The following is a 16,369-nucleotide window of genomic DNA, read 5'->3' on the forward strand; positions in this document are numbered from 1 at the left end:
GAATATTCACCGGCCTTCAAAACCTTCAGCTTCAACTGCAAGGCACGCATCAGCTCCAAGGTGTCATCAAATTTGTGTCTGAGTTCAAGAATCAATGCAGTCTGAGAATGCACTGCCTTGCCAATCTCGTTAATCATGACAGACAAGCGAGGGCCCTTGGTTCTTGATGCTGCCGTCTTACCAATTTTCCAGTAGATCAGAGCAACACATAAGCCAAAAAGTACCAGCCCTGCTACCATAAGACCAAAAATGAATAAATCCTCGACATCCTCAACGGAGAAAGGCGCCAATCATGCAACACACCAAGACCCCCAGGAGTTGAGGACATAGCCCGCAGGATACATTCCATCTAGGCAGGTCGGATCCCCCGGTCCTGACCTTCTTGTAGAAAAAATGGTGTCAATAGCATTCAGAGACCAGCTGATCAATTCCATGGTTAATCCAATAGTAGTCCAATAGATCCAGAATCCAATATAGTTTTGAGGAATTCACAGGCTGGTGAAGTAGGGGCTTGAAGGTTAAAAGCAGAGAGATAAGGGAGAGTAGTGGAGATGTGACCGCCCTCGTCGGAGTCCCAAGCTTCTCAAAGATTCTAGAACATTCTTTGGTATTCTACACATTTCTGGAATGTTCCACAAGGTTGTTTAATTGTCTTTGATTAAAGAGTGAAATATGCATGAACATACATGTTCATGCATATTTATGTTACATCTTTATACATGTTTCCCTTAGGCAGTATTATTAGACAGCATTGCTTAAATTTTCATTGTTATGCAGATGATACCCAGCTTTATCTATCCATGAAGCCAGAGGACACACACCAATTAGCTAAACTGCAGGATTGTCTTACAGACATAAAGACATGGATGACCTCTAATTTCCTGCTTTTAAACTCAGATAAAACTGAAGTTATTGTACTTGGCCCCACAAATCTTAGAAACATGGTGTCTAACCAGATCCTTACTCTGGATGGCATTACCCTGACCTCTAGTAATACTGTGAGAAATCTTGGAGTCATTTTTGATCAGGATATGTCATTCAATGCGCATATTAAACAAATATGTAGGACTGCTTTTTTGTATTTGCACAATATCTTTAAAATTAGAAAGGTCTTGTCTCAGAGTGATGCTGAAAAACTAATTCATGCATTTATTTCCTCTAGGCTGGACTACTGTAATTCATTATTATCAGGTTGTCCTAAAAGTTCCCTGAAAAGCCTTCAGTTAATTCAAAATGCTGCAGCTAGAGTACTGACAGGGACTAGAAGGAGAGAGCATATCTCACCCATATTGGCCTCTCTTCATTGGCTTCCTGTTAATTCTAGAATAGAATTTAAAATTCTTCTTCTTACTTATGAGGTTTTGAATAATCAGGTCCCATCTTATCTTAGGGACCTCATAGTACCATATCACCCCAATAGAGCGCTTCGATGAGGGGGCGGGACCACTCCTTCCACAAGGCGTGCTCACAGGTGAATGACGTCACCGACAGGCGTGGAAAAACTCACGCATGCGCACGAGGGTTCAAGCTTGTCTGACGTAAAAACATATGAATCAAATCCATATAGTTTAAAAAAATAAAATAAAAAGGTCCGTTACTTTATTGACAGATCTCGTATATATGTGTGTGTATATAAAATTTGTGTTTTAATGTTGTGTGCAGGTCCAATACATGAGTCAGTCCATTGAGGTTCTGGATCAGCGCACTCAGAGGGATGTTCGTTTTATGGAAAAGATGGAGCTTGAGTTGCGAGGCCTGGAAGAGAAGTTTAAACAGGTCGAGGAAGGACATGAAACTAATATTGCCCGGCAGTACAAGGTACTGCCCACCACATGTCACCTGAGTTCATTAGGAGGTCCACATGCATGAATCATCATACGGCAATCAGAAAAAAAAAACAACAATCATTTGTTTGAAGAAAATACATGTGGGTTCATGAGTGTTGCCTTCTGTGATACTCCATCCATTGACCATGTCTGTTCTAGAAGCACATGATGGTGACAGCACATCCACCCTTCTGCAGAAGTATCATGGGTCTTGGATGGCAACCATTCAAGCATGCAACTGGTTTACTGCCACCTCCTAAAAGTAACTGTCTGCTGCAGTCAGGTTAAATACATTTGTGCCACACATCTGTTGATACTGCAAAAAAACAAAGCAAAATAAAACAAACAGTATCTTAAAATAGTCAGTAAAAGTCTCATATCACCATAATTTTAATGGAATATATAAAATCAATTCAATTTTCAATTTATTTTCATTTATATAGCGCCAAATCACAACAGAGTTGCCTCAAAGTGCTTCACACAAGTAAGGTCTAACCTTACCCACCTCCAGAGCAACAGTGGTAAAGAAAAACTCCCTCTGAGGAAGAAACCTCAAGCAGACCAGACTCAAAGGGGTGACCCTCTGCTTGGGCCATGATACAGACACAAATTACAGAAACAATTCACAGAACAATTCACAGACGAATATACAAGAAATGCTGTTGGTGCACAGGACAGAAGGATCGCCAACACGAACACAACTCCCATCTCTGGATGGAGCTGCACCTTAAACAGAGAGAAAAAACAGAATCAGGCATCAGAAAGACAAAAATACTGTATAATTTGCCATATAAAATGTTAACAAAATAAAAAATGAAACAAAGCTTAACAAAGAAATGTCAAAGTAACCTGCATCATTTCGTCCCACTTTGGGATCCAACTCATAGTCCCCAGGTTGGGAGGCAGGCGCTCTAACCACAAGGCTAAAACCAATGGGCTTTAGTGTCTGTCGCTGGAATGTCAATAATAATAATGATAATAATAATGACAACGGATAACACGCCACACTCAGTTTTCCTCCTGAGGGTAATAAAAGTAAGTAGCAGATCAAACATGGCATGTTGATTTGGCACAAATTTTACACCGCATGCACTTCCTGATGCAACTTCACATTACATGGAAAATGGGATTGGGTAGCCTTGAAGTGGGAAAATTCTGCACTGGAAACAAGCACACTAATTGCTTGGTCACCGTGCTGCCCTGAGGATGACAAATAGCAAAATCCAAGATGGCACCCATAAAGTTAGAGAATAGTTTCACAATGCACGCTTTATTACGATATGTTGTACAGACACAAGTCGTGTCATTTTCTGTTATTTTTGACAGTGATTTCATTCCAACCACAATTGCAACCCCAAATCATAAAAGTAGGGATAATATGGAAAATCCATCCATCCATCCATTTTCTTCCGCTTTATCCGGAGTCGGGTCGCGGGGGCAGCAGTTCAAGCAAAGCCGCCCAGACCTCCCAATCCACACACACCTCCCCCAGCTCCTCGGGGGAACGCCAAGGCGTTCCCAAGCCAGCCGAGAGATATAGTCCCTCCAGCGTGTCCTGGGCCTCCTCCCAATGGGACATGCCCAGAACACCTCTCCAGCGAGGCGTCCAGGGGGCATCTGGAAAAGATTCCCGAGCCACCTCAGCTGACTCCTTTCGACGTGGAGGAGCAGCGGCTCGACTCCGAGCTCCTCCCGAGTGACTGAGCTCCTCACCCTATCTCTAAGGGAGCACCCAGCCACCCTGCGGAGGAAACTCATCTCGGCCACTTGTACTCGCGATCTCATTCTTTCGGTCATGAGCCAAATCTCATGATCATAGGTGAGGATCGGAACGTAGATCGATCGGTAAATCGAGAGCTTTGCCCCCCTACTCAGCTCTCTCTTCACCACGACGGTCCGATACAGCGACCGCATCACTGCAGACGCTGCACCGATCCATCTATCGATCTCACGCTCCATCCGTCCCTCACTTGTGAACAAGACCCCGAGATACTTAAACTCCTCCACTTGAGGCAAGGACACTCCACTGACCTGAAGAGAGCAAAGCACCTTTTTCTGGTCTATAACCTTGGCCTCGGATTTGGAGGTGCTGATTTTCATCCCGGACGCTTCACACTCAGCTGCAAACCGCCCCAGTGCACGCTGAAGGTCCTGATTTGACAAAGCCAACAGAACCACATCGTCTGCAAAGAGCAGAGACAAGATTTTTGTGGTTCCCAAACCAGACCCCCTCTACACCCTGGCTGTGCCTAGAAATTCTGTCCATAAAAATAATGAACAGAACTGGTGACAAAGGGCAGCCCTGACGGAGGCCAACGTGCACTGGAAACAGGTTTGACTTACTACCGGCAATGCGAACCAAGCTCCTGCTGCGGTCATACAAGGACCGGATAGCCCTTAGCAAAGGACTCACCCCCCACAGGGTACCCCGAGGGACACGGTCGGCGTGTAGAGCTGGTTCAGTGGGCCGCGACCAGGACAAAAACCACACTGCTCCTCCTGAATCCGAGGTTCGACCATTGGATAAATTTTCCTCTCCAGTACTCTGGAATAGACCTTACCGGGGAGGCTGAATAGTGTAATCCCCCTATAGTTGGAACACACCCTCCGGTCCCCCTTCTTAAACAGAGGGACCACCACCCCGGTCTGCCAATCCAGAGGCACTGTCCCCAATTGCCACGCGATGTTGCAGAGGCGTGTCAGCCAAGACAGTCCCACAACATCCAGAGACTTAAGGTACTCAGGACGGATTTCATCCACCCCAGGAGCCTTGCCACTGAGGAGCTTTCTAACCACCATGGTGACTTCAGCCTGGGTAATGGATGAGTCCGCCTCTGAGTCCCCAGTCTCTGCTTCCTCTTCAGAAGACGTGATGATGGGATTGAGGAGATCCTCGAAGTATTCCTTTCACCGCCCGACAACATCCCCAGTCAGGGTCAACAGCTCCCCACCCGCACCGTAAACAGTGCTGGTGGAGAGCTGCTTCCGCCTCCTCAGGTGTCGGACGGTTTGCCAGAATCTCTTCGAGGCCGACTGATAGTCCTCCTCCATGGCCTCCCTGAACTCCTCCCAGACCCGAGTTTTTGCCTCTGCGACCACACGGGCTGCGGCACGCTTGGCCTGCCGGTACCTGTCAGCTGCCTCCAGGGTCCCACCTACCAACAAAGATAAGTAGGACTCCTTCTTCAGATTGACGGCATCCCTTACTTCCGGCATCCACCACCGGGTTCAGAGATTGCCACCGCGACAGGCACCAGAGACCTTGTGACCACAGCTACAAGTGGCCGCATCGACATTGGAGGTGGAGAACTTGGTCCACTCGGACTCCATGTCTCCTACCTCCCCCGGGATCTGGGAGAAGCTCTCCCTGAGGTGGGAGTTGAAGACCTCGCTGACAGAGGGTTCCACCAGTCGTTCCCAGCAGACCCTCACAATACGTTTGGGCCTGCCAGGTCTGACCGGCTTCCTCCCTTCCCAGTGGATCCAACTCACCACCAGGTGGTGATCGGTCGACAGCTCTGCCGCTCTCTTCACTCGAGTGTCCGAGACACGTGGCCGAAGGTCAGATGATACGACTACAAAGTCAATCATCGACCTCCGGCTCAGGGTGTCCTGGTGCCACGTGCACTTATGGACACCCTTGTGCTCGAACATGGTGTTTGTGATGGACAAACTGTGACTAGCACAGAAGTCCAACAACTGAACACCACTCGGGTTCAGATCAGGGAGGTCATGCTTCCCGATCACCCCCCTCCAGGTCTCACTGTCGCCACCCATGTGGGCGTTGAAATCCCCGAGGAGAACAATGGAGTCCCCAGTCGGAGCGCTATCTCGTACCCCTCCCAGGGACTCCAAGAAGGTCGGGTACTCTGCACTGCCACTCGGCCCGTAGGCCGAGACAACGATGAGAGACCTGTCCCCGACCCGAAGGCGTAGGGACACGACCCTCTCGTTCACTGGAGTGAACTCCAACACATGGTGACTGAGCTGGGGAGCAATAAGCAATGCGACCCCAGCTCTCCGCCTCTCCCCGTGGGCAACGCCAGAAAAATGAAGCATCCAGCCCCTCTCCAGGAGCTGGGTACCAGAGCCCAAGCTGTGCGTGGAGGTGAGCCTGACTATCTCTAGTTGGTATCTCTCAACCTCCCGCACAAGCTCAGGCTCCTTCCCCCCCAGCGAAGTGACATTCCACGTCCCAACAGCCAGGGGCTGTGAGCATGGACCGGGCCGCCGGGCCACCCGCCCTCGACCGCCACCCAATCCTCTCTGCACCCGACCCCCATGGTCCCCTCTGCAGGTGGTGAACCCACAGGAGGGTAATAATGCAATAAAAAAACGCTGCACACTGACTTGTGTTTGATTGCAGACAGTATGAAACCAAGGTATTTCATATTAGGTTTTATTTGTTAATATACATACATCCCTGCATCTTGGGCCTTCAAGTGTCAGGTTGGGGTCAACACTGCTCCAGCTACTGGTAACACTCAGTGGAACCTGCCACATGAAGCATCCAAACCGGTATCACCACTGGAGCTTCTTCTGTTAAGGAGGGTGACATGACACCCAGCAGGATGAATGAATGAATTTATTCAGCACACAGACTCAACAATAACAAAAACTCATAAATAGGACAATTTAACAGTGTACCTGTGTGACTGAAAGGATCTAAGCAAGACCTGTCAAAGGGTGGATGATCTCCTTGAGAGTCAATGCCATCATTTTTTTTTTTTAATTAAAAAAATGTTTTTATGCAGGTTTTTCAAATGTTTACAGTGTATTCTATTTTTTGTTTTAGTTTGTTGTGTATTTATTTTATCTGTGTCTCTTGGGCATGGTTCTGCATCTGGAACTATAGACGATCTTCCAGCCCACACTTTCAGGGTTGACATTGGCACTTCATTCACCATAACAAGAACTCACACAGCTTCAATACAAAAATTAAAGATTCTTGTTTCCTCTTCTGTGGGACTAACTCTGCTACTGCCTTCCAGCAGATGGTAGTGCTCATTTTGAAGGGGATGATGGAAAGCCATCTGGAGCCTCTTCACTTGATAAGAAGAAACCTCAGAAGAGCACCAAGGGATGTGTCTTTCAAGGACTGCAGCTGGTGCAGTACTGAGAGGTCATCCACTGCACAGTGGTGCCCAGGTCCTTACCTGTGGGCCAGCTGGAACATCCTTTCACTCAGCAGGGAGGATAATCTTCTACTGCTGTTGAAGGAGCTTAAAAAGTCCACATTGCAGCAGCTGCACGGTATAATAATAACTTCTGTTTAACCAGGTAGAATTTCATTGAGATCAAAGCCTCTTTTGCAAGGATGACTTGGCCAAAAAAGCCAGCAGCACACATCATAGTGAACAGGTTAACATCAACATGGGAATGTTGGTTATAAATCATATACAATCAACTTGGTCAAAATAACATTGCAGATGGTGTAAAGTCTCAGGCAGATTTAGTTTTAGAAACACAGGCATTGTGCAAAAGAATCCAATTCGCGACCTTGGAAAATAGACCAGAAGATGTTCAAAGAAGACACTCTGGGCAGTTTCCGTTCAGACTGGAGAACATTCCAATAAGAGGGAGCTGAAAATCCAGTGTGTATATCGCCTGACAGACAAAGAGGCCACGCCCACTTTGGCAGACAACTCACAGTGGTGGGTGAGGCAGCTACAACCAGTCTTGAATCTCAGGACACAGTAATACAGTCGGGTCAAGGACTGTAGACATCTGAATGAAGCACACCTATACACAACATTGCCATAGTCCAATAAGGACAGACAGGTAGCAGTTATCAACAACTTCCGAGCACTTAAGGAGAAGCATGACTTGTTTCTGTAAAGGAAGCCTAGCTTCACCCTTAATTTGGAAATCAAGTGTTTAAGATGAACATTAAAAGTAGGGCTGAAATGATTCATCGAGTAGTTCGAATAATTCAATTACAAAAAATGTTTGAGGAAAATTCTTTGCCTTGATGCTTCATTTAAAGCTGTAGTACATATACCAGGCCTGTATGTGGCGCTGTAACGCTCCCACAAAAAACACAAAAGACCATAGTGCTAATCAATGTAGCAGGCGATGCTACAAGTTTACAAAGCCATACGCTGAGTAAAATAAAGCCTTTTAAGAGAAAGAGTCCGCGCGGATCGTCTGAAACGGACTTATTGTGCATTTAAAGTGAAGCAATGTGTTTATATATATATATATATATATATATATATATATATATATATAAAACACGTTTTGCTCCACTGGCCGTTCTCCACCTCCGCAGATGAAGCGAAAGAACGCGCACTTTAAATGAGTCATGTTTAATGATTTTAAAAAAGCTTTAATTCAGGTTTGGTAAGAGTTTTAATCAACAGGCAGATTTTGTGGAAACGCTGCAATCCACAGCCATTTTTCAAAGGCTTTGTTAATTTTCTGTGTAAATTCCACAGAAAAGAAAGAATTTGACTTTGGTTTGAGCTACACTCTGTACGGCATGTAGAAATATACACTAAACTGTTGTGTGGGCCGCCAGAAGAGGAGGTATTGCTAGCCCACCACTAGAGGGCGCCCTGCCTGAAGAGCGGGCTTCAGGCACGAGGGGGTGCTGCCGCCTTACAGGAACAGCCGAGGTGACAGCTGTCACTCATCAACTATGACAGCTGTCACCGATCAGCTGCACTTCACCCCAGATAAAAGCAGGATGACACCTCCACCACGTCGCCGAGATATCGTACTTCTTTGGAGGTAACTTTCTCTGCCTGCATATTATAATAAGTGATTTCAAGAGCTACTTTGTTGCAGCTGTCTACCCAGAGGACCGGCGTGGGCCGCGACTGTTTCGTTCTACTTCAATCAATCAATCAATCAACTTTTTTCTTGTATAGCGCCAAATCACAACAAACAGTTGCCCCAAGGCGCTCCACATTGCAAGGCAAGGCCATACAATAATTATGAAACACAGTCTACGTCTAAAGCAACATAACCAAGGGATGGTCCAGGGTCACCCGATCCAGCCCTAACTATAAGCCTTAGCGAAAAGGAAAGTTTTAAGCCTAATCTTAAAAGTAGAGAGGGTATCTGTCTCCCTGATCTGAATTGGGAGCTGGTTCCACAGGAGAGGAGCCTGAAAGCTGAAGGCTCTGCCTCCCATTCTACTCTTACAAACCCTAGGAACTACAAGTAAGCCCGCAGTCTGAGAGCGAAGCGCTCTAATGGGGTAATATGGTACTACGAGGTCCCTAAGATAAGATGGGACCTGATTATTCAAAACCTTATAAGTAAGAAGAAGAATTTTAAATTCTATTCTAGCATTAACAGGAAGCCAATGAAGGGAGGCCAACACGGGTGAGATATGCTCTCTCCTGCTAGTCCCCGTCAGTACTCTAGCTGCAGCATTCTGAACCAACTGAAGGCTTTTTAGGGAACTTTTAGGACAACCTGATAATAATGAATTACAATAGTCCAGCCTAGAGGAAATAAATGCATGAATTAGTTTTTCAGCATCACTCTGAGACAAGACCTTTCTGATTTTAGAGATATTGCGTAAATGCAAAAAGGCAGTCCTACATATTTGTTTAATATGCGCTTTGAATGACATATCCTGATCAAAAATAACTCCAAGATTTCTCACAGTATTACTAGAGATCAGGGAAATGCCATCCAGAGTAACGATCTGGTTAGACACCATGCTTCTAAGATTTGTGGGGCCAAGTACAATAACTTCAGTTTTATCTGAGTTTAAAAGCAGGAAATTAGAGGTCATCCATGTCTTTATGTCTGTAAGACAATCCTGCAGTTTAGCTAATTGGTGCGTATCCTCTGGCTTCATGGATAGATAAAGCTGGGTATCATCTGCGTAACAATGAAAATTTAAGCAATACCGTCTAATAATACTGCCCAAGGGAAGCATGTATAAAGTGAATAAAATTGGTCCTAGCACAGAACCTTGTGGAACTCCATAATTAACTTTAGTCTGTGAAGAAGATTCCCCATTTACATGAACAAACTGTAATCTATTAGACAAATATGATTCAAACCACCGCAGCGCAATGCCTTTAATACCTATGACATGCTCTAATCTCTGTAATAAAATTTTATGGTCAACAGTATCAAAAGCAGCACTGAGGTCCAACAGAACAAGCACAGAGATAAGTCCACTGTCCGAAGCCATAAGAAGATCATTTGTAACCTTCACTAATGCTGTTTCTGTACTATGATGAATTCTAAAACCTGACTGAAACTCTTCAAATAGACCATTCCTCTGCAGGTGATCAGTTAGCTGTTTTACAACTACCCTCTCAAGAATCTTTGAGAGAAAAGGAAGGTTGGAGATTGGCCTATAATTAGCTAAGATAGCTGGGTCAAGTGATGGCTTTTTAAGTAATGGTTTAATTACTGCCACCTTAAAGGCCTGTGGTACATAACCAACTAACAAAGATAGATTGATCATATTTAAGATTGAAGCATTAAATAATGGTAGGACTTCCTTGAGCAGCCTGGCAGGAATGGGGTCTAATAAGCATGTTGATGGTTTGGATGAAGTAACTAAAGAAAATAACTCAGACAGAACAATCGGAGAGAAAGAGTCTAACCAAATACCGGCATCACTGAAAGCAGCCAAAGATAACGATACATCTTTGGGATGGTTATGAGTAATTTTTTCTCTAATAGTCAAAATTTTGTTAGCAAAGAAAGTCATGAAGTCATTACTAGTTAAAGTTAATGGAATACTCAGCTCAATAGAGCTCTGACTCTTTGTCAGCCTGGCTACAGTGCTGAAAAGAAACCTGGGGTTGTTCTTATTTTCTTCAATTAGTGATGAGTAGAAAGATGTCCTAGCTTCACGAAGGGCTTTCTTATAGAGCAACAAACTCTTTTTCCAGGCTAAGTGAAGATCTTCTAAATTAGTGAGACGCCATTTCCTCTCCAACTTACGGGTTATCAGCTTTAAGCTACGAGTTTGTGAGTTATACCACGGAGTCAGACACTTCTGATTTAAAGCTCTCTTTTTCAGAGGAGCTACAGCATCCAAAGTTGTCTTCAATGAGGATGTAAAACTATTGACAAGATACTCTAACTCCCTTACAGAGTTTAGGTAGCTACTCTGCTCTGTGTTGGTTACATCATTATTGTATGGCCTTGCCTTACAATATAAAGCGCCTTGGGGCAACTGTTTGTTGTGATTTGGCGCTATATAAAAAAAAAATTGATTGATTGATTGATTGATTTGGCGCTATATAAAAAAAAAATTGATTGATTGATTGATATGACATTAGAGAACATAAAGAAGGAATCATATCCTTAAACCTAGTTACAGCGCTTTCTGAAAGACTTCTAGTGTAATGAAACTTATTCCCCACTGCTGGGTAGTCCATCAGGGTAAATGTAAATGTTATTAAAAAATGATCAGACAAAAGGGAGTTTTCAGGGAATACTGTTAAGTCTTCTATTTCCATACCATAAGTCAGAACAAGATCTAAAATATGATTAAAGTGGTGGGTGGACTCATTTACTTTTTGAGCAAAGCCGATAGAGTCTAATAATAGATTAAATGCAGTGTTGAGGCTGTCATTCTCAGCATCTGTGTGGATGTTAAAATCGCCCACTATAATTATCTTATCTGAGCTAAGCACTAAGTCAGACAAAAGGTCTGAAAATTCACAGAGAAACTCACAGTAACGACCAGGTGGACGATAGATAATAACAAATAAAACTGGTTTTTGGGACTTCCAATTTGGATGGACAAGACTAAGAGACAAGCTTTCAAATGAATTAAAGCTCTGTCTAGGTTTTTGATTAATTAATAAGCTGGAATGGAAGATTGCTGCTAATCCTCCGCCCCGGCCCGTGCTACGAGCATTCTGACAGTTAGTGTGACTCGGGGGTGTTGACTCATTTAAACTAACATATTCATCCTGCTGTAACCAAGTTTCTGTTAGGCAGAATAAATTCAATTATTATATCATTTACCAACAGGGACTTAGAAGAAAGAGACCTAATGTTTAATAGACCACATTTAACTGTTTTAGTCTGTGGTGCAATTGAAGGTGCTATATTATTTTTTCTTTTTGAATTTTTATGCTTAAATAGATTTTTGCTAGTTATTGGTGGTCTGGGAGCAGGCACCGTCTCTACGGGGATGGGGTAATAGGGGGATGGCAGGGGGAGAGAAGCTGCAGAGAGGTGTATAAGACCACAGCTCTGCCTCCTGGTCCCAACGCTAGACAGTCACAGTTTGGAGGATCCCAAAAAATTGGCCAGATTTCTAGAAATGAGAGCTGCTCCCTCTAAAGTGGGATGGATGCCGTCTCTCCTAACAAGACCAGGTTTTCCCCAGAAGCTTTGCACATTATCAATGAAGCCCACCTCATTTTTTGGACACCACTCAGACAGCCAGCAATTCAAGGAGAACATGCGGCTAAACATGTCACTCCCGGTCTGATTGGGGAGGGGCCCAGAGAAAACAACAGAGTCCGACATTGTTTTTGCAAAGTTACACACCGATTCAATGTTAATTTTAGTGACCTCCGATTGGCGTAACCGAGTGTCATTACTGCCGACGTGAATTACAATCTTACCAAATTTACGCTTAGCCTTAGCCAGCAATTTCAAATGTCCTTCGATGTCGCCTGCTCTGGCCCCCGGAAGACAATTGACAATGGTTGCTGGTGTCGCTAACTTCACATTTCTCAAAACAGAGTCGCCAATAACCAGAGTTTGATCCTCGGCGAGTGTATCGTCGAGTGGGGAAAAACGGTTAGAGATGTGAACGGGTTGACGGTGTACACGGGGCTTCTGTTTAGGGCTACGCTTCCTCCTCACAGTCACCCAGTCAGCCTGCCTTCCCGACTGCACGGGGTCTGCCAGGGGGGAACTAACGGCGGCTAAGCTACCTTGGTCCGCACCGACTACAGGGGCCTGGCTAGCTGTAGAATTTTCCACGGTGCGGAGCCGAGCCTCCAATTCGCCCAGCCTGGCCTCCAAAGCTACGAATAAGCTGCACTTATTACAAGTACCGTTACTGCTAAAAGAGGCCAAGGAATAACTAAACATTTCACACCCAGAGCAGAAAAGTACGGGAGAGACAGGAGAAGCCGCCATGCTAAAACGGCTAAGAGCTAGTAGCTACGCTAAGCTAGCGGATTCCCAAACAGGGAATCCGACACTAGACAGGCTGTGGAGCAGCACAGGTAACGCACGACAACAGTGCTAAAACAAAATAAAAATCCACTAGACAGGCTGTGGAGCAGCACAGGTAACGCACAACAACAGTGCTAAAAAATAAAATAAAATAAAAATAAAAATCCACAGGACAGGCTGTGGAGCAGCACAGGCAACGCACGACAACAGTGCTAAAACAAAATAAAAATCCACTAGACAGGCTGTGGAGCAGCACAGGTAACGCACGACAACAGTGCTAAAAAATAAAATAAAAATAAAAATCCACTGGACAGGCTGTGGAGCAGCACAGGCAACGCACGACAACAGTGCTAAAACAAAATAAAAATCCACTGGACAGGCTGTGGAGCAGCACAGGTAACGCACGACAACAGTGCTAAATCAAAATCCACTGGACAGGCTGTGGAGCAGCACAGGTAACGCACGACAACAGTGCTAAAACAAAATAAAAATCCACTAGACAGGCTGTGGAGCAGCACAGGTAACGCACAACAACAGTGCTAAAAAATAAAATAAAAATAAAAATCCACTGGACAGGCTGTGGAGCAGCACAGGCAACGCACGACAACAGTGCTAAAACAAAATAAAAATCCACTAGACAGGCTGTGGAGCAGCACAGGTAACGCACGACAACAGCGCTAAATAAAAATCCACTGGACAGGCTGTGGAGCAGCACAGGTAACGCACGACAACAGTGCTAAAACAAAATAAAAATCCACTAGACAGGCTGTGGAGCAGCACAGGTAACGCACAACAACAGTGCTAAAAAATAAAATAAAAATAAAAATCCACTGGACAGGCTGTGGAGCAGCACAGGCAACGCACGACAACAGTGCTAAAACAAAATAAAAATCCACTAGACAGGCTGTGGAGCAGCACAGGTAACGCACGACAACAGTGCTAAAAAATAAAATAAAAATAAAAATCCACTGGACAGGCTGTGGAGCAGCACAGGCAACGCACGACAACAGTGCTAAAACAAAATAAAAATCCACTGGACAGGCTGTGGAGCAGCACAGGTAACGCACGACAACAGTGCTAAATCAAAATCCACTGGACAGGCTGTGGAGCAGCACAGGTAACGCACGACAACAGTGCTAAAACAAAATAAAAATCCACTAGACAGGCTGTGGAGCAGCACAGGTAACGCACAACAACAGTGCTAAAAAATAAAATAAAAATAAAAATCCACTGGACAGGCTGTGGAGCAGCACAGGCAACGCACGACAACAGTGCTAAAACAAAATAAAAATCCACTAGACAGGCTGTGGAGCAGCACAGGTAACGCACGACAACAGCGCTAAATAAAAATCCACTGGACAGGCTGTGGAGCAGCACAGGTAACGCACGACAACAGTGCTAAAACAAAATAAAAATCCACTAGACAGGCTGTGGAGCAGCACAGGTAACGCACAACAACAGTGCTAAAAAATAAAATAAAAATAAAAATCCACTGGACAGGCTGTGGAGCAGCACAGGCAACGCACGACAACAGTGCTAAAACAAAATAAAAATCCACTAGACAGGCTGTGGAGCAGCACAGGTAACGCACGACAACAGTGCTAAAAAATAAAATAAAAATAAAAATCCACTGGACAGGCTGTGGAGCAGCACAGGCAACGCACGACAACAGTGCTAAAACAAAATAAAAATCCACTGGACAGGCTGTGGAGCAGCACAGGTAACGCACGACAACAGTGCTAAATCAAAATCCACTGGACAGGCTGTGGAGCAGCACAGGTAACGCACGACAACAGTGCTAAAACAAAATAAAAATCCACTAGACAGGCTGTGGAGCAGCACAGGTAACGCACAACAACAGTGCTAAAAAATAAAATAAAAATAAAAATCCACTGGACAGGCTGTGGAGCAGCACAGGCAACGCACGACAACAGTGCTAAAACAAAATAAAAATCCACTAGACAGGCTGTGGAGCAGCACAGGTAACGCACGACAACAGCGCTAAATAAAAATCCACTGGACAGGCTGTGGAGCAGCACAGGTAACGCACGACAACAGTGCTAAAACAAAATAAAAATCCACTGAACAGGCTGTGGAGCAGCACAGGTAACGCACGACAACAGTGCTAAAAAATAAAATAAAAATCCACTGGACAGGCTGTGGAGCAGCACAGGTAACACACGACAACAGTGCTAAAATAAAATAAAAATCCACTAGGCAAGCTGTGGAGCAGCACGACAACAGTGCTAAAAAATAAAACAAAAATAAAAACGAAAGCGTTAGCAAGCTAGTTAGCCTGCCAACGCTGATGAAGGCCAGCTGATAGAAGAGCTCCGTCGCGATGCTTCGACCGTTAGAGGTCTTCCTTAGGCGTTGGAGCACGGTGAAAAAGTAAAAAAAAGTAAAAAAGTCTTGAAAAAGACTGTTAATTCAAAGAACTCAAACAGCTCAGTTCAAACAGCTAACAGATACAGCAGAACACCGCTGTGCTCCGGAACAGGAAGTCAACTGACCACCAGATAAGTGGTTACTCAGACGCTGCACGAGTGTGTGTTAGAGGTGGAGGTGGAATTCCCACCGTTGTTGTTACGGGGTGTACACACACCCACACTTGACTGTCTTTGCTCTTCGCCAGCAGTACCAGATCCGACACGCTGAGACGGTGGCCACCTGGGGGACTCGAGACCTGGCGGCTCCAGTATCCTTCGGGTTCGGTGGCGGTGGAAATCGTGTGGTTCCGGTTCTTCTCTAGACGGACGTCTCCTATCGTCGAGCCTGCCCACACGACACCTTTATCCATTGACTTGTATTTATTCTATAATCTGCTGTGTGTGGTTGTGACATTCACAACAGTAAAGTGTTCAAATTGAACTCCCTCTATTGTCCGTTCATTTACACCCCCGGTTGTGGGTCCGTGTCACTACACTTTCCCAACAGGATATCTCGGCCAGCGTCATGGACTCCGAGGGGCGTCACCCAGCAGTTGAACGACCAATGGGAGAGCAGGGTGCACAGGCGTCTGCAGGAGGCGTGATTGGTGAGTTGCAGCACATCCTCACTGCCTTTACGGCTCGGTTGGATCAGATGACCGAGCAAAACATCCTCCTGAACCGCAGGGTGGAGGCTCTCTCCGCACAGGTGGCAGCGAGCGCTCAGGGCACTGCTGCGGCTCCTCCTCCTGCCGACCCTGTGCAAGATATGAATGTTCCAGTGGTCATTCAACAACCCCTCCCACCATCCCCTGAAGCATACATAAGCCCCCCAGAGCCGTACGACGGTTGTGTGGAGACGTGCGCGGACTTTCTCATGCAGTGTTCGCTCGTCTTTGCACAACGACCCGTCATGTACGCGTCTGATGCTAGTAAAGTAGCTTATGTAATTAATCTGCTTCGAGGAGAGGCACGCGCTTGGGCTAC

At 45.3% G+C, this 16,369-nt stretch overlaps 1 protein-coding gene across 1 annotated transcript in view; it reads left to right on the forward strand.

The window, feature by feature from the left end:
* Nucleotides 1-16,369, forward strand: part of LOC117511388 (noelin-like) — a 112,593-nt gene that overhangs the window by 14,302 nt on the left and 81,922 nt on the right. The window contains exon 3 of the mRNA XM_034171437.1: nucleotides 1,663-1,818. Within this exon, the coding sequence (XP_034027328.1) occupies nucleotides 1,663-1,818 (156 nt within the window). The remainder of the gene's footprint in view (nucleotides 1-1,662; nucleotides 1,819-16,369) is intronic.

Source organism: Thalassophryne amazonica, chromosome 5 (assembly GCF_902500255.1).
Source record: "Thalassophryne amazonica chromosome 5, fThaAma1.1, whole genome shotgun sequence".
NCBI classification, from domain to species: domain Eukaryota; kingdom Metazoa; phylum Chordata; class Actinopteri; order Batrachoidiformes; family Batrachoididae; genus Thalassophryne; species Thalassophryne amazonica.